This window comes from Phyllopteryx taeniolatus, chromosome 8, assembly GCF_024500385.1.
Source record: "Phyllopteryx taeniolatus isolate TA_2022b chromosome 8, UOR_Ptae_1.2, whole genome shotgun sequence".
NCBI lineage: Eukaryota > Metazoa > Chordata > Actinopteri > Syngnathiformes > Syngnathidae > Phyllopteryx > Phyllopteryx taeniolatus.
The window spans coordinates 22,840,878-22,860,283 of record NC_084509.1 but is presented as its reverse complement, the minus strand read 5'-3'; the positions used below and the strand labels follow the sequence as shown (position 1 = coordinate 22,860,283).

Genomic DNA, 19,406 nt, shown 5'->3' with positions numbered 1-19,406 from the left:
ATGGAGAAATCACTGCATGTAAGCGGCAAGGCCGAAAACCAACATTGAAGGCCCGTGACCTTCGATCCCTCAGGCGGCACTGCATCAAAAACCGACATCAATGTGTAAAGGATATCACCACATGGGCTCAGGAGAACACTTCAGAAAACCAATGTCAGTAAATACAATTCGGTGCTACATCCGTAAGTGCAACTTAAAACTTGACTATGCAAAGCAAAGGCCATTTATCAGGACAGTGACGCCGCCGGCTTCTCTGGGCACGAGCTCGTCTAAGATGGACTGATGCAAAGTGGAAAACTGTTCTGTGGTCCGACGAGTCCACATTTCAAATTGTTTTTGGAAATTATGGACGTCATGTCCTCTGGGCCAAAGAGGAAAAGAACCATCCGGACTGTTATGGACGCAAAGTTCAAAAGCCAGCATCTGTGATGGTATGGGGCTGTGTTAGTGCCAATGGCATAGGTAACTTACACATCTGTGAAAGCACCATTAATGCTGAAAGGTTTTGGAGAAACATATGCTGCCATCCAAGCAACGTCTTTCTCATGGACGCCCCTGTTTATTTCAGCAAGACAATGCCATACCACATTCTGCACGTGTTACAACAGCGTGGCTTCATAGTAAAAGAGTGCCGGTACTAGACTGGCCTGCCTGCAGTCCAGACCTGTCTCCCATTGAAAATGTGTGGCCCATTATGAAGCGTAAAATACGACAACGGAGACCCCGGACTGTTGAACAGCTGAAACTGTACATCAAGCAAGAATGGGAAATAATTCTACCTACAAAGCTTCAACAATTAGTGTCCTCAGTTCCCAAACGTTTATTGAATGGTGTTAAAAGAAAAGGTGATGTAACACAATGGTAAACATGACCCTGTCCCAGCTTTTTTGGAACATGTTGCCACCATAAAATTCTAAATTAATTATTATTTGCTAAAAACAATGAAGTTTCTCAGTTTGAACATTAATATCTTGTCTTTGTAGTGTATTCAATTAAATATAGGTTGAACATGATTTGCAAATCATTGTATTCTGTTTTTATTTATGTTTAACACGACGTCCCAACTTCATTGGAATTGGGGTTGTAATAAGTTCAACTTTCATTAAAGGTCACATGGCTTGGCTACTTGAAATGTCATGAATTAGTCTTCTACAGTGCAGTGAAATTAACTAACTGAAAGCACTGACTGTTTGGAAGGCACAAAAAACACATTCAACAATATAAAATGCTGTTCTCTACATGTGACTCGAGTTGGGTTGTATAGACACAAGGCTACAGTTTAAATGGAACCGGGTATTCATACATACCACATCCCACCAACAAAATAGTCACTGCCTCTGGCCATTCAACCTGGTGCATTCTTTGTTCTTGAATCTAGACATTTTTGGGCAGAAAACTAAACATTTAACAGCTGTCCTGTGTGATGTCATGTGAGGTTCTGATGTTAACAAATCTTGTGTTACTTCATCTTAAGCTGGGTACACGCATACCAATAATCATGCAAAATATGTGGCCAAGTCAGCAAAGGCACGATAATCAGATGTCTCTAAAAGATTATCCTGACTGATTAACCAGTCATGTGGGCCGTGTTATGATGGATTTTTCATCCCTTTTTTGAAAATAGGTCGTAAATGCGAAACATTGTCAGTATTTACGATCATAAATTTTTACGTGAATGATCAACACCGAGGCTGATCCACGAACCACACATCTTTCACATTTAAAAAAATCTATTAATATGGTCAAATATGTATTAATATGTATCCGTCTTAACGTGCATGTATTTGGGGGTGGGATGAGAATCTGGGGTAAACCCATGCAACCACTGCGAGAGGATGCAAATGCCACCAGAAAGATCCATACAACAACATATATATATATATATATATGTTAATTCATGGCAGCACAGTGGATTAAGTAGGTAGTACGTCTGCCTCACAGTCGAGAGGTATCAAGTTTGAATCTTGGCTCAGTTCTCCCGTTCTCGTGGGTTTCCTCCAGGTATACTCCAGCATCTTCCCACATCCCAAAAACATGCACGTTAGGTTAGTAACTGCAGACTCTAAATGAATGTGAGTGTGAAAGTTTATTTATATGTGCCCTGCAATGGCTGACCCTAACCCAGTATACGGTGTTCCCTGGCTCTCGCAGTCAACTGGGATAGGCTCTAGCTCACCCACAACCCTCATGAGGTCAAGTAGTATAGAAAATACATTGATGGATTTTTATCCACTATAAATCAGATTTTATGGGAATTTGGCCTGCTGGGTTTAACCCTGAAAATAAAGAGCCCCTTAAGGTCCATCTCTGGCAACATATTAAATGGATAAGGCTGATAGACTTGACAGTTTAAAATGATTCAACACAAACTCTAATTTCCCAGAATTTTCTACTGATAAAACATTGTATCTGCTCCCTATCTACCCTCCACAATTGTACCTCAGAAACTGCCCTTTGTCCCAGTGTAACCTCCTCTCCAGTATCTTCACTCCATCCTGTCGCTGCCATCACCGTTGATCTGCACAACACAGTCCTTGTCCAAAGGATCCTTAGAGTGCATAGTGTCAAAGTGATGGTTGCTCACCACATACCTTCCACAGGCATCCATCCCCAAGGCGGGTACAAAGCAACGGTCAAACTGGATCTCCTGGCGCAGGTAGGAGGTCCTCTTCTGGCAGGTGTCACCTGTTCCTTCCTGCGAGGCTGACAGGAACACCACCAGCTCAAAGTGCTTGGACGTGCCTTCACGCAGGGCGGGGTAGAGGGGGCTACGGCGGTCCAGGGGATGGTAAAAGGTGAGTGGGAAGACGAAGAAGGGGCAGGGATGTTGGCCCAGATGATCCACATAGAAGTCCAGAGAGGTTTGGTGCAAGGGTTGGCCTTCATGCTCCTCATAGAGCACAGCACTCACTTTCACATCGACCAGAGGGCGCCGTAGCAGGTTCGTGGCTCGTAACATGAGACAAGTTTGGCCCTGGTGCAGGCCCACCACGCCTAAGTGGCTGAACTGGATGGCTCCGGCTCGCTTCTGAGGTCTTGAGATCTTGGCCACAAATGCACCTGGTAGACAAGTGAGAACCAGCAAATTACGTTCCTTATGACACCTCTGTTTTAGTGACACCCAGTGGTGGCTTGTCAATAGAGGGCACTAGGGCGCCGCTCCACCGCTGCGAAGTCCATTTGAAAAGGACAAAAGTTATATCATGAAAATGAAATATTACAATAAAAGTATCTATTTTTAGATGAGAAAGACGACTGGTATACAGTGAATGATAAGTAAAATTGATTTGTTTATATCTGTTGTCTCATTTTATAACACAACTTCTGGTTTTGGGCGCCAGACTCTTTACCCATTGACTCTCATTCAAATTTGGACATGCGCAGTCAAATCCTTGTGCAATACAAAAGATATTGCCGAGGCAGGGCGTTGAATTTCACTGTTACCTCTCTCACCCTCCATATTTGGAGCCCTGTCAACTGACACCATTTCTTGCAGATCGTACATCTTTAATGAGTAAAAATATCATTATCTCCTTATGTATTGCCCCAGAGAAGGTAATCTTGAATAACTGGATTGCTGTAAAGACACCAACTTAGAAAGAATTGATCCCCGAAGCAATAAAAATTATTAAATTGATAAAGTTGCCTTTCGACGGGAAAATAATTAGCAGTATCGGGGAATAACTAATTATATTTAACAAGATTATGTAATGGAATTACAAAATTGATGTAATCGTAATCCATTACATTACTGGTAGAAAATGCGTAATGAAATTACAGTTGTTTTGGGAAATTTCCATGATTTCAATTTTAGTTGCATATGAAAAATTGAAAAGAAAAGGAAACAAAAAAAAGCTCTGTTTTTTATTTCATTTAATTTCCTCTTTCTAAAGCCGACGCTTGTGATTGGCTATTTTTGGTCATGTGCCATTCTGCTCCAAATATGACCCTGAAGCGCCACCTTGTGGTACAATCTATTAGTTTGTCTGACATTTTCAAAAGGTCAGACTCATAGTTACACACATCAAAGAACATTGACTTACAGTTTCAATGTTATAATTTGGGATTTTTTTATGGAACATTCTGTCTTGTCATATGAAGCAATATTAAATTAAAATAAATTATATAAATTGTGCACATTTGTCGTAAGGTCAACATGGTATGGTATGGTATACTGTACGCATATAACGCAACAAACACATTTTTAATTCAGTATTTACATTTCATCATGTTTTGTTGATTATTTGTGTAAAGAACAAATATGCGGTGCATATCAAAATAAGGATCTCTGGTTTAATCCACTTTTTCAGAGGCAACATCCAAGGGTACTGTTGATGCATTCATGCAAAATGAGGTAAAAGTAATGAAAATGTCATCGGATGTAATTAGTTATATTACTTTGAGAAAGTAATTGAAATACTCACACTACTATTACATTTTCAACAGGGTAACTTGTAATTGCAGCAAACTACATTTCCAAAGTAATCTTCCCCACAGTGTGCTGAAAAATGGACACCACTGGGTAAAGTACTTAATGACACTATAATACTCATTTGCATGTTTCCAGTTTTCTTGGCATAAGAGATTTATGATTGTCTAAATTCTATGACAGTGTTTCAAAGAATGTTCCCTGTGTTGTACAATGAATATACTGTAAATGTAAAATGTTACTGACTATTTTGAGGGGTGCTTCTGGGTAGAGGTTTTGTTTTGGAATTGTGGTGTGCTTCGAGCAGGGGATTAGGTGACTAGCTCGTTGAGTGCTAATTTCTGTGGTGTATATTTTTGTTCTTGGGCTTGTATCTTGTGAGTCAACAAGAAAATCAAAATTAAAAAAGAAAAACAAGACTCCAATCACCATACGTATCATCACTTGTTATCAAAGTCAAGCATGATGTTTCTGCCATTCAATTGAAGACTGGGGTTTATAGGTTTTACTATTAATAGTTATAGAAGTTAACACTATCACATCTTGTATGATAGTGATGATGTTATTTAAAATAGATAACAGCGGGAAAAGTGTGCGTGTTGAACCCTTTCACCATGAAAAGTATGGATGTTGAAACATCCCCACAGGTGCGCGAAGCCCCTAAGGAGAGGTAAGGTAGAGATTATTATATTAAAATGGGGAAATATTAAAATGTTCACTGTACATCTTTTATGTGTATACACACAACGTCAGTCATATTCAATTACCCATCCTGGAGCCAAAGAAACATGTACTTTTGTTCATTTGTTATTGGGAACTTGGCTTCCATTTGATTCCATATGTGTCTCAAGCTAATCCAGACCTGAATGTTGGTGAAAAGAAGAGTTGAGGAAACATGTGTACCTGTGATGAATGCCTCCAGCATGAGCCCCAGCAGCATCTGCACAGCCAGCAGTGCTATGGCACTAGGACAGTCTCCACTGGGGAACATGGTGCCATAGCCGATGGTGAGCTGTGTCTCGAGGGAAAAGGAGAAGGCGGCGGTGAAGCTGGTAATGTGCTTCACACAAACCACATGCCCCTCTGGGGGGGCGTCGTGATCCAGAACATCTAGGTCTCCATTGATGTGAGCCAGCAAGTACCAAAGGCAAGCAAACAGCAGCCAGTGAGCCACAAAGGATGCACAGAAGGCCAACAGGACCCATCTCCAGCGCAGACCAACTAACTGTCCCCACATGTCATGCAGGGCTAACAGCCAAGCCCGGCTCGATGCTGCGAGCCATGAGCCAGAGGGACAAAGCGGGGGACGAAGGGTGCAGTGTCCGTCTTTGGTGACCAGACGCTGCCGGTTTGGTGACGACAGAAGAGGGGAGGAGGATGCCTTGCCATCCAGAACACCACTATTGGATTTGGTTGTCATCTTTACAGATCCTGGAATGGAATAAATAATAGAATTAGAATAGAATTAGCATTTAGTTAGCAATAAAAGCTCAAATTAAAAGTTCATCAGAAAAGGTACCACGGTATATTAACAATGCAACCAGAGGATGTCCTCTGTGCTCATTTGGAAAAAATATAAATACAGTACAGCAATTTAAAAAAAGGCCACCACATGAGCTAGGATATTATTTGTATGATTGACAAGCTTGGTACCGTTGTGGATCTAATTTTTTTTTACTGTGCTAGTTCACATTTCTATTAACTTCTACCCAAGTGACATAATAGCCTATATCCATCTATTCTCTGTACCGCTTATCCTTCATACAGGGGTGCACATAAGTGGTGCACTCTATCTTGCTGTACAACAGCTACGACTGTCCGTCAAAATATGTCTTGAGATGAAACCGGAAAGTGGTGCAAAAAGAAAGATTGGGGACCGCTGCCCTAGAGAACTGCACCAAATCAATTGATCACTCGGTCCCATACTGCAAGTCAGGGGCGGTGCTAGCTTGAATGGCGCCCTATGTGAGACCCCTCAATGGCGCCTACGCGCCCCTCACCCGATCATCGTCCTCATCATCATCATTGCTAATGGCAGTGTGGGCTGGCACAACCACGATCCTCCCCTTTTGTCATAAAGTAGGAATAAATAACATGAACATTTCCTCATGGGATTATAAAGTAAATATATATCTCCAATTACATGTATATGCAGAATGCAAGGTATGAAATAATATACAATGTGTCGAAATGAGTCTATTGCTACAGGCACGGTATGCACCGTTTGTATGTACAGGTTTGTTTACAAGCTGTGAACTGGCTCTGACTAAGAATAATATGTAACGCACATGCAAAAAGTCATAAAAGGATAAAAAAAAAACGGTTATAAGGTCCTTAAAGAAAAAAATTTTTTATTCCTTTTTGTTCAGCAAAAAAGTAAGTATGTCTACAAACGGACATAAGTACATCCAGTGAGATCGGTGGGTCATGGAAAAAATCAGCACCAAGCAAGATCCACTGCTGCTCATTGGAGAACCAGTCCAAAATTATTATTTCTATTTTTTTTAACACAATCAACATATTCAATCATTAAACTATTAACAAAAGAGGTGTAGGGCAGCAAATGTGCAAATCGGTGAGGGACACTCTAATTCTCACAAGGTCTCAGCTAAATGGCCATCAGATATCAACAGTGTTGTACCTGAATGAGTTCAATGAACTGAGTTTGAGAGCATATCAAATGTGTATTCGAGATGGCCCGCCAGTATATAGTGCATGCACCGCTAAGAGAGATCCTAGAATGCTTTGCTACTGTGTTGGCGTATCAGTCAAGCACCTTTTTGGTGGTAGTTATTAGCAACCATGCTACCGTCTCCTCAGCCAAATTTACACCCCCCGTTCCCAAAACTGTCCAAATGAAGGATGGAAAACAGGAGCTTTCAAGACAGGTGGGAGGCAGATTATTTGGTCACGAAAGTAAAGGACGTCTAGACCTGTTTGTCTCGTGTGCGGAGCCGATGTGGCTCGCTTGAATGAATGTTTTTGTAATGCTCTTGTTGTACTCCAAGGCAGCTACTGTTAATAGCTGTAAGATTAGATTTTCATTGAAGGACATTTTTATTTTTTGGGGGGTTGTTTTGCTGTTGGCCTGAGAAAAAAGATTTTCATCAAAAAGAAAGTCTAAAGGCTATTTATAGAGACTAAATAATTAATTTTATTTATTTAAATATGAAAACAAATACAGCTGTGTTTTTTTCTCACAAATTTTATTTCTCATGTGTTTATGACATTAAAGTTAGTTTTTTTTTTTTCCAGATTCTGTGTTTAAGCAAAACTCAAGTTTGTTTTTATTTGCTTTGAGTTTTTTTTTTTTTTTAATTGAGTTCCACATCCCTGTGCTAACCAGTGGGCTACGGTGCCGCCGTTTCATAATATAGATAATTATAATTTTTCCAGAATTGTCTTTAATGTACACGTAATAATTTGTGTGTGTTTCCTCGTAGATTAGTCACAGTGTGTACATGATCTCTGACAGCCAAATGTATGTGTGACAGGCAGAGAGTTGGAGTCGTGTCCTCTCCAGAGTTTCTATTTCTATGTCAATATTGTTGCCAGGTGATTAGAGCAGTTCCCAGCTGGAAATCTGTCTGAGGAACACAGCGACATGCAGAGTAGGAATGTGTCTTTCATCTGCAGGGAGCTCGAAACTTGCCACACCGCATGGCTCGACACTGATCTTTTTAGCCAACTCTTACTCGCATTTAATGCTGTTTTACACGGTTTTCAAGTGCTCTTTGATTGTTTGCTTTTGCACAGAGCATTGAATATCTTTTTGATGACAACAGAATGAAAAGGTTTTAGGCATTATAGGGAAGCACAAAATCATCAATCTTATGGTATGGTGCAGGGATGTCAAACTCGTACTGTAGTTCAGAGGTCACGTACAGCCTAATTTGATGTCATGTGGGCAGGACCAGTAAAATCATAGCATAATTAATATAAATAACAATGAGTTGTTTTATGGCAAAGTAATACAAGTAAATGAGGAACCGCTTTACATTTAATGAACTATCATTAAGGACCCCCCCCCCTCCCCCTCCCCCCGTGCCCCCCAGCTCAGTGGTAATAGCTCGCTCTCTGAATTTATTGATTGTAATCCTCGAGAACTATGTAAACGTTCTGAACACATGGGGGGAAAAGGGGACCAAAACAGAAGAAAGAAAGAGGTAAAGACACAGGAAAGAGATGAAGCATCAGTTGTACTGCCTTGGTCATTTAGCACAGGGTGTCAAACTACGGCCCGCGGGAGGTGCAATCCGGCCTGCAGGATGAATTTGAAAGTTAAAAAATCCAAAAGAAATTGTGGCAGTGGGGACTCAGAACATTTCTGAGAATTATCATGCTCCTCTAAGAAATCCTATGCTAATAATTCCTCGGTCTTCATAAATTGATTCAATGTTAAAGTGGAATACTCGATTTTTCAGTTGAGAATACTTCTGACTTCAAGTTGTGCGCTTTTAAATACAATCCCTGTGATCAGTTATTATGCTCACATTGTAGACGACAAACTGAAGCAAAATATTCTCAAGAAATCTGAGGTTGTTTTGTAAAATAATCAGAATAAAAAAAATCCTAATGTATTCGATTTGTTTTTCATTCAAATAAAGGGAAAAAACGTTTACTATTATATCATGTATGGTAATATTTTAGTGGTTTGGCTGTGTAGCTGTTCCTTCTTTTTTTTGCGAGAGTTAGCTTTGCACTGCCGCTTTTCCCGCCTGGCCCATGGATTTGAACAGGCAATATGAAAATTCTGCGATTTTAATTATGAAACCATGGACGTTATTGGATTCAAAAAGAAAATCAACAAAAAGCACCGCCAGAGAACTGAAATGCAAAAGATTTGTATGTAGGTATTTATTATTATTATTTTTTTTACTATTCACACGCATGTGATGCTTAGCCTCTCCACGGAAGCACAATGTCTTTTATGTACTGTAGCAGATGTTAAAATGACAGGATGACAAGGACAGGGTCGATCAACAGTCTCTTTAATGCACATAGGATAGGTCACTGTCGACCATAATCACGGCAAAATAAAATGTTGCTGTCTGCTCAACCTTCTGCTCCCCCCCCCCCCACACATACAAAGGCTCCCTCTTTATCACTCCGCGCCTGCCCCCTTGGTTTTCTCTTCCAATCACAAGGTGAGACTTCGCCTACAGTATACATTCACGGTCTTACAGTCTGTCACAATTGTCCCCTAAAAAAGCCAGCTTAGCAACATTCAGAGCATAGCTACCACATGCTAACATTGTTTTCTTTTTTTTTCTGATATATATTTTAAAGGAGACATAAGGGGGGGGGAAGCAATTTGATTTGCTTGTATCCAATATTTGTGTTTCTGGTGTGTTTACCCACCAATTAAGTGTGAAATTACATATTTTGTGAGTTGCCTCTTACCTAAATGTCATATTTATGACTGGTGATACACTAGTTTACAAGTGTAATTGACTAAACAGCTCTGGCTCTGCCCCTTGTGTAATGTTATGTCACGCAAAGTGGGAATCGGGTTGGCACAGCCCGGCAGTATAGGGGGGCGGGGTGAGCAGGTGGCTCATTTGCATGAGACCAGAAAAATAGTATTGTATAAACCCCAATTCCAATGAAGTTGGGATGTTATGTAACACGTAAAGAAAAACAGAATACAATGATTTGCAAATGCTTTTTAACCTGTTTTCACACTACGAAGACATTTAATGTTCAAACTGCTGAACGTTATTGTTTTTTTGTTCTTGTTGCAAATATTCTCTTATTTTGAATTTGATGCCTGCAACACGTTCCAAAAAGCTGGTACAAGGGCAACAAAAGAAGAAAGAAGAAGAGTGCTTAAAACCACCTGTTTGGAACATTCCACAGGTGAACGGGTTAATTGGAAACAGGAGAGTGTCATATTGGGTCTAAAATGAGCATCCCCGAAAGGCTCAGTTATTCACAAGCACAGATGGAGCTCGGGTCACCACTTTGTCAGCAATTGTGTGAGCAAGAAATGTAGGGATTTTGTCATCTACGGTCCAATATCATCAAAAGATTCAGAGAATCTGGAGAAATCACTGAACGTAAGCATCAAGCTGAAAACCAACATTGAATGCCCGTGACCTTCGATCCCTCAGGCGGCACTGCATTAAAAAAACGGCTTAATTGTGTAACGGATATTGCCACGTGGGCACAGGAGCACTTCAGAAAACCATTGTGAGTTAACACAGTACGTCGCTACATCTACAAATACAGGTTAAAATTCTCCCACGTAAAGTGAGCCAAAGCCTTATATCAGAATCAGAATCAGAATCAGAATCAGAATCAGAATCATCTTTATTTGCCAAGTATGTCCAAAAAACACACAAGGAATTTGTCTCCGGTAGTTGGAGCCGCTCTAGTACGACAACAGACAGTCAATTGACAGAGAACACTTTGGAGACAGAAAGACATTGACAAAAAACAATTGTGCAAAAAGATGCAGAGTCCTCTAGCACTTCGAGCAGTTCGAATGACGAATATTGCAATAGTCCGGTGCAATGACCATTGTGCAAAGGGCGCTGAGACTTCAAGGAGTGTATGCGGTTTTGTAATAAAAGAGTGCGAGTACGAGACTGACCAGCCAGCAGTCCAGACCTGTCTTCCATTGAAAATATTTGCAGGCACATTATGATACATCAAGCAATTATTGTATTGCAGTTTTATAGGTCGCAGCATCTTAGTGGAATAGGTACATGCAGAAGGTGGCCAGGCGCAGGTGTAGCATGCGCTGTTAGACATTTCTGTAAATTATAGTTATTTACCACATACCGTAAAATACTTAAAATTGATACTACAGTAATACAGTAAGTTTCCACTGCGTCGTGGGATTTTGGTTGACATCACACAGAGAGTTACTGGAATGCAGCCCTATGGGGGGCACAAGTCAGTGCAAACTGTAGGCCGGTCCCAAGCCCGGATAAATGCAGAGGGTTGCGTCAGGAAGGGCATCCGGCTTAAAACCTTGCCAAACAAATATGAGCGTTCATCCAAAGAATTCCATACCGGATCGGTCGTGGCCCGGGTTAACAACGTCCGCCACCGGCGCCGTCAACCTGCAGGGCGCTGTTGGAAATTCAGCTACTGTGGGTCGAAGTCGAAGTCAAAGAAGAAGAAGAAGAAGAGGTGGAAAGCGGGTTCTTCGGCAGAAAGAGAAGAGGAAAACACAGAGCCTAGAACTGAATGTGGGGACTTTGAATGTTGGGACTATGACAGGAAAATCTCGGGAGTTGGTTGACATGATGATTAGGAGAAAGGTTGATATATTGTGTGTCCAGGAGACCAGGTGGAAAGGCAGTAAGGCTAGAAGTTTAGGGGCAGGGTTTAAATTATTTTACCATGGTGTAGATGGGAAGAGAAATGGAGTCGGGGTTGTTTTAAAAGAAGAGTTGGCTAAGAATGTCTTGGAGGTGAAAAGAGTATCAGATCGAGTGATGAGGCTGAAATTTGAAATTCAGGGTGTTATGTGTAATGTGATTAGTGGCTATGCCCCACAGGTAGGATGTGACCTAGAGGTGAAAGAGAAATTCTGGAAGGAGCTAGATGATGTAGTTCTGAGCATCCCAGACAGAGAGAGAGTCGTAATTGGTGCAGATTGTAATGGACATGTTGGTGAAGGTAATAAGGGTGATGAAGAAGTGATGGGTAAGTACGGTATCCAGGAAAGGAACTTGGAGGGACAGATGGTGGTAGACTTTGCAACAAGGATGCAAATGGCTGTAGTGAACACTTTTTTCCAGAAGAGGCACGAACATAGGGTGACCTACAAGAGCGGAGGTAGAAGCACACAGGTGGATTGCATCTTGTGCAGACGATGTAATCTGAAGGAGGTTACCAACTGTAAGGTAGTGATAGGGAAGAGTGTGGCTAGACAGCATAGGATGGTGGTGTGTAAGATGACTCTGGTGGTGGGGAGGAAAATTAGGAAGACAAAGGCAGAGAAGAGAACCATGTGGTGGAAGCTGAGACAGGACGAGTGTTGTGCAGCTTTTCGGGAAGAGGTGATACAGGCTCTCGGTGGACGGGAAGAGCTTCCAGAAGACTGGACCACTGCAGCCAAGGTGATCAGAGAAGCAGGCAGGAGAGTACTTGGTGTATCTTCTGGCAGGAAAGGAGAGAAGGAGACTTGGTGGTGGAACCTCACAGTACAGGAAATCATACAAGGAAAACGGTTAGCTAAGAAGAAGTGGGACACTGAGAGGACCGAGGAGAGGCGAAAGGAATACATTGAGATGCGACACAGGGCAAAGGTAGAGGTGGCAAAGGCAAAACAAGAGGCATATGATGACATGTATGGCAGGTTGGACACTAAAGAAGGAGAAAAGGATCTATACAGGCTGGCCAGACAAAGGGATAGAGATGGGAAGGATGTGCAGCAGGTTAGGGTGATTAAGGATAGAGATGGAAATATGTTGACTGGTGCCAGCAGTGTGCTAGGTAGATGGAAAGAATACTTCGAGGAGTTGATGAATGAGGAAAATGATAGAGAAGGGAGAGTAGAAGAGGCAAGTGTGGTGGACCAGGAAGTGGCAATGATTAGTAAGGGGGAAGTTAGAAAGGCATTAAAGAGAATGAAAAATGGAAAGGCAGTTGGTCCTGATGACATTCCTGTGGAGGTATGGAAGCATCTAGGAGAGGTGGCTGTGGAGTTTTTGACCAGCTTGTTCAATAGAATTCTAGTGCGTGAGAAGATGCCTGAGGAATGGAGGAAAAGTGTACTGGTGCCCATTTTTAAGAACAAAGGTGATGTGCAGAGCTGTGGCAACTATAGAGGAATAAAGTTGATGAGCCACACAATGAAGTTATGGGAAGTGGAGGCTAGACTCAGGACAGAAGTGAGTATTTGCGAGAAACAGTATGGTTTCATGCCTAGAAAGAGTACCACAGATGCATTATTTGCCTTGAGGATGTTGATGGAAAAGTACAGAGAAGGTCAGAAGGAGCTACATTGTGTCTTTGTAGATCTAGAGAAAGCCTATGACAGAGTACCCAGAGAGGAACTGTGGTACTGCATGCGGAAGTCTGGAGTGGCAGAGAAGTATGTTAGAATAATACAGGACATGTACGAGGGCAGCAGAACAGCGGTGAGGTGTGCTGTCGGTGTGACAGAAGAATTTAAGGTGGACGTGGGACTGCATCAGGGATCAGCCCTGAGCCCCTTCCTTTTTGCAGTGGTGATGGATAGGCTGACAGATGAGGTTAGACTGGAATCCCCGTGGACCATGATGTTTGCAGATGACATTGTGATCTGCAGTGAAAGCAGGGAGCAGCTGGAGGAACAGTTAGAAAGATGGAGGCATGCACTGGAAAGAAGAGGAATGAAGATTAGCCGAAGTAAAACAGAATATATGTGCATGAATGAGAGGGGTGGTGGGGGAAGAATGAGGCTACAGGGAGAAGAGATGGCAAGGGTAGAGGACTTTAAATACTTGGGGTCAACCGTCCAGAGCAATGGTGAGTGTGGTCAGGAAGTGAAGAAACGGGTCCAAGCAGGTTGGAACGGGTGGAGGAAGGTGTCAGGTGTGTTATGTGACAGAAGAGTCTCTGCTAGGATAAAGGGCAAAGTTTATAAAACAGTGGTGAGGCCAGCCATGATGTATGGATTAGAGACAGTGGCACTGAAGAGAAAACAGGAAGCAGAGCTGGAGGTGGCGGAAATGAAGATGTTGAGGTTCGCTCTCGGAGTGACCAGGTTGGATAAAATTAGAAATGAGCTCATCAGAGGGACAGCCAAGGTTCGATGTTTTGGAGACAAAGTTAGAGAGAGCAGACTTCAATGGTTTGGACACGTCCAGAGGAGAGAGAGTGAGTATATTGGTAGAAGGATGATGAGGATGGAGCTGCCAGGCAAGAGAGCTAGAGGAAGACCAAAGAGAAGGTTGATGGATGTCGTGAGGGAAGACATGATGGCAGTTGGTGTTCGAGAGGAGGATGCAGGAGATGGAAAAGGATGACGCGCTGTGGCGACCCCTAACGGGACAAGCCGAAAGGAAAAGAAGAAGATCACACAGAGAGTTACTGTATATATTTATTTTAATCTATTGAGGATAACCGGTACAGAAAATGGATGGACGGATGGATGGATGGATGGATTTTAATTACTGCAAAACAAAAAAACTTGCTGCAAAATTACAGTAACATTCAATATGAATTAGAAATTTCACTCAAGCAGGATTGAATGCAGACTTGAACAAATTTCGTCAAGTACTATATCAAGATTTGTATTGTGAAATCACCGCTTTACTGTGTGATTTCAAAATAAAATATTGATTTAGGCAATTGTCTGTGATAACACAAATAAATTTGTGGAGGCGCCAAATGCTAGGCTATGTTTACAATAATCAGCAGAATTGTGAAGCCGCGTTGTTCCACGCATGCATTGCGCCATGCAATCATGAACAGTTGCCGTAATAAATACGTTAATGCTTCATGTTCATGAACGACAATTATTAACAGGAATCAGGTGTGTTTATTTTACTCGGAGTTCGTTGAATGTGTGTCTTATTTAACTCTTGCATTACATTTATGATGCACTTTGTTTTCATTCAACTCTGACTATGGATTGTGTGCGATAGTGTGACAACCCTGTCAATTCTGCTGTATGCAAGGTGAAGCTAAGCTAAGCGTTACCTGGTGATATATCAGATGGATTAGATACAAGTGTGGACGTCCTTGTGATTGCTCAATTTGGCCTACTTCTTCTGCAAGCCCAAAGAGCTCCTGTTTTCCTTGTGTGACTGATCAGCACTACAATAAATAGAAATAGTTCTTTTTTTTTTCTTCAGAACGCCTCTCAAAGACGTAACATGCCTGCCAGAACTCAAGCAGAATCGATCGAGGAACTTTTATTTTCCACGACATCTTGAGACAACGATAAGTGACGCTTCATTATCAGCGAAAATGAATGTTTAAACCATTATTGTTGCCATTTAAATGAAGCAACTAGCCGACTATTATAACTGTTTATCGGCATAGTAAGCCACTTTGGCTAGTGCTATCCGCTTAAGTTTCATGATATGAAACATAATGTACAGTATTTCATGGTATGATTCTCTTTTCAGTGAGAATGGCGTGTTGTCGGCCCTGTTTAACTTTATTTTCTAGTTATTCGAATGTTTTTCTATATGTAATAATCACAACAGTCATTTTGTTTCTGTAGTTTAGCGTTGTTTTTGGTTGAAGCGAAAATGTCCTCAGAAACCAACTTTTTCCACATTGAAATCAATGAGCAGACTTCGGAATTCATGTAGTTTTACCAAACGTGAAAATACAATGGTCCCGTTATTATTTTCTTTACTGTTTGTGGATGCATCGCTCAATCATTCAGGGGAATGTGAAGCTTGCAGTGCAAATTATATCGCCGCCCACTTCCCCCCAAATTCCAACCTGCTTGTCTCCCTAAACTTTTCCAGCACCTGGAAGTGCACACGAAAAATGCCATTATGTTGAAAGGTAATGCATATTCGTGTACTTCTAGCTGAAATGCATCTCTCTTTACACGTTCACACATCATATTTGTGGTTGGCATTTACTCTCTTCATATTTTTGCTTGATTTCATCCTAGACAAAAGAATATGCAGGTATCCTGGAGAAATTCTGTGTGATAAAACAATTTTGAGGAGACATGCAATGGAGGAACACCTCAAGGGTTGCCAAGAGGCTCCACCAATACCAATACGCTGCCTCCCCTATGGTTCCACAAAGTACAGTCTTAATTTCTTCAGCAGTGACTGCCCCTCCCCCTCCACAAGATGCAACTGCAATGATCTACTCTACTCTTTCTGCTTGTACAGAGACTGAAATACCAGCTTCCCCCCCTACGCCGATGGATTTCCCCATTCCCAATACCTCATCTTTAGCAGCACAACAATCTCCACCAGTTATGGTGTTGACTGGACTGTTTCTGTTGCCCGGGAACAACCATTCACACTCATATTTACACCTACGGGCAATTTAGAGTCTTCAATCAACCGACCACGCATGTTTTTGGGATGTGGGTGGAAACCGGAGTGCCCGGAGAAAACCCACGCAGGCACGGGGGAGAACATGCAAACTCCACGTAGGCGAGGCCGGATTTGAACCTGTGTCCTCAGAACTATGAGGCAGACGTGCTAACCAGTCACCACCGTGTCGCCCTCACTTTTCGCCCTCTAGACCACTTCATGACATTGAATGTAGTAGTTCTAAATGCTGATCTTTTCTTTTTGTTTGTTTTTTTAAGACTGATATGCCATTGTTGAGGAAATGATGATGTCTACTCATGGAACATTTCAACCTTAGCAGGTTGGTACTGGACAACTGTATAATTTGTTTGACTCAAGAAATTGCTATATTTTCTTTGTTGTACCAAGTTGATATTTTTTGTTTGTTTGTTTTTTATTTAATCTCTTATTTAAGATAAGAAATTAGTCACTCACTGGACAGAGGTAAGGTACCTGCACTGTTCAGGTTTAGGAAGCACCAGCTGGAGGCTGGTATTTAAAATATTTTCATTTTTGCAAGCCCTAGTCTTATACCAACGTTTCTTTCCTCTCCAGATTTTAATGCACCACTGATACACGGGGTAGGGCCAATGACTGCCAGTCGTGAAGGGGGGGTGGGGGGGGGTTTCTCACTTAACTTCATGGTGGTGCTCCTGAGGCTGGATGACCGCTTGCCGTTGGGGCTCCCGTCTCATGACCCACGGCTGCTCCCTGGGTTCCCCCTTATCGTTCCCTTGTCGGGTGCCCCTCTCCGCCCTCCTATCCAACAAACAAGGGACACCCTCCCACCCCTGGGCTGCTTGTCCTGCTTGCGTCATCTTCTGTCCTTGTCCTGTTCTATCTTGTCTTGTCCTTCCCTCACATGGTTTACCACTACTGCCCCATGCAACACTCATATCTAATGTTTCATTGTTGTAGATATGTAATGATTTACTTTTCTCATCCTGTTTACAAGTAGTGCTTTGTCTTTGTTTCTCTTTCCCCTCTTGAAACTTTGTTCTGTTCGACTGATTGACTCTGATTCTTAATAAACCTCAATTATAATACTAAGAAACCACAGCGGCAGCTTAAAAACTCCAATGTGACACAATAAAACTATTCCGGCATAAAAGGGATACGGATCCTCCATTCTGCTTGACCTTACAGCCGAACAGGACAACAACAACAAAAAAAGATGATATACGTGGGTTATAAACATGATCACGTGACTCTCCCGTTCAACTCACTGTTTTACGGAATAAACTAACAGAGAAAAGGTAATGGTTAATGGCCTAATGGTTACAAGTGAAAAAAAGTGCCGTTAATAAGCATCGTTAATACGCGTTTTCCAGATGTCAGTGCAACATTACAAATGAGTGTGAGAGTGCATTCACTTCTATTTTGAAATTATTCCCACCACTTTTTGAGTCTGAGAGTGCATTGCTTTTATTTTGAAATCTATCCCACCACTTCCTGTGGGGCTGGTAGTGCATGGCTGTACCCAGATTGAAAAATACAGCAACTCTCTGTTTATAGCATAGGTGTCAAACTTTTCAATCTTTTCACGGGCCAAATTGTAGTTATAGTTTCCCTCAGAGGGCCGTTATGACTGTGAAACCCTATAAATGTACAAACGCCTCATCATATTATTACATATACAGTACACACATTTATATAGTTTTGAATACAATAGTCAAGTGAAACAGTTTGTTCAACTATTGTTTTTAAAAAGGGTTTGGCAACAAAAATGCTCGCGACATCTCGACGTTATTACCGTAAAAGTGACTTTTCTTTTTTTGTGAGCAATTTGACACATTTTATCATGAAACATGAAGTACACTGTTAGACATTATTGTAAATTCTTCCCTTGTTGTGTCTCGCCAGTCTCGTCCACGCTGTTGACTGTCTCGCATACTGTATCTTAGTGTTGTGTTCGTGATAACTTTTTTTGTTTAAGCGATAACCTTTTTCGATGAGTTAAGCCCTTACAATGCCGCCTAAGCGCTGTGCCCCTGCGAAAGCTTCCTCCGGGGCGGCCAAGAGGAAGAAGAAGATGATGACCATCAGCGAATAAGTGAAACTTTTAGATATGATCAAAGAGGGCAGAAGTTATGCATCTGTGGCACGCCATTATGGCGTGAATGAATCTACAGTGCGGTACATCAAGAAAGAGGAAGCAAACATCCGCAAAACTGCTTCAATAAGGAAGCGAAACGTGTGGTAACTCCGCGTAATAAGAGACGGGGTTATGTCCTTGTGCAGGGGAATTTTGAAGCAAAAGAAAAAACAAAGACAACAACACCATGTTTTTCTCCAAGGTAAAACCCCAGCTACACCATCAGCGCCTCCAGCAGACGAGTCTCCGAGTGAACCTAAAGCCTCTACGAGTCAAGCGAGAGCCTCTCCTCCGCCACCAACGCAAGCCTCTTCGCCTCTCTCAGAAGGCAATTTTGATGAATGTTAATTACTGTATAAGGTTTTATAATTAAAATTTAAGTAAAAACGTGTACTGTTGTAATCTTTGTCTCAAATATGTAAAGTATAAATACTGTTTACATATTTTAAAAATTCTGGTACCCACATACACATACACGAAAAAATTCCTGGGGGGGGGGGGCAAATCCTACTTCGTGGTTTTTCACCTTTCGCGGGGGGTTCTGGTCCCCATTAACCATGAAAAATGTTACTGTATTTCTATTTGTATTTATTTTCAAATGGGACGGTGCATGTTAATTAACATTTACATGTTAATTAATTATGCCATAGGCTTGTTTCCATCCGCAGTACCATGGCAGGTTGATGTAACATTTTGAGTATAAACACAATAAAAATAGACATACACAATACAAGTACACTGATCAATCAGTGGTACGTGACCATGTCAGGGCTGCTGTCTCAGCACCCTGAGTCCAGTCCATGTGTATGGGTATGTCATGAGTGCTTTGCAGGTCTGGCATGTTGAAGTCTAGCAGCTGCCTCATCATCCTAATTACTGCTGACTA

The 19,406-nt window shown here is 41.7% G+C and overlaps 1 protein-coding gene across 3 annotated transcripts in view; it reads right to left on the bottom strand.

Moving 5' to 3' along the window:
• The window catches only part of kcnj13 (potassium inwardly rectifying channel subfamily J member 13), a 40,515-nt gene that overhangs the window by 10,093 nt on the left and 11,016 nt on the right, over positions 1-19,406 (bottom strand). The window contains exons 2-4 of one of the 3 annotated variants that reach the window (XR_009789859.1): positions 5,333-5,860; positions 2,592-3,060; positions 2,440-2,518 (exon numbers count right to left, since the gene is read on the bottom strand). Coding sequence is in view for 2 of the 3 variants with exons in the window: in XM_061782996.1 (XP_061638980.1) it covers positions 2,486-3,060; positions 5,333-5,849 (1,092 nt within the window). In the remaining variant the exon portion in view is untranslated. Of the gene's footprint in view, positions 1-2,345; positions 3,061-5,332; positions 5,861-19,406 lie in introns of those variants that run through there. The other 2 variants (XM_061782996.1, XM_061782995.1) reach the window with 2 other exon arrangements.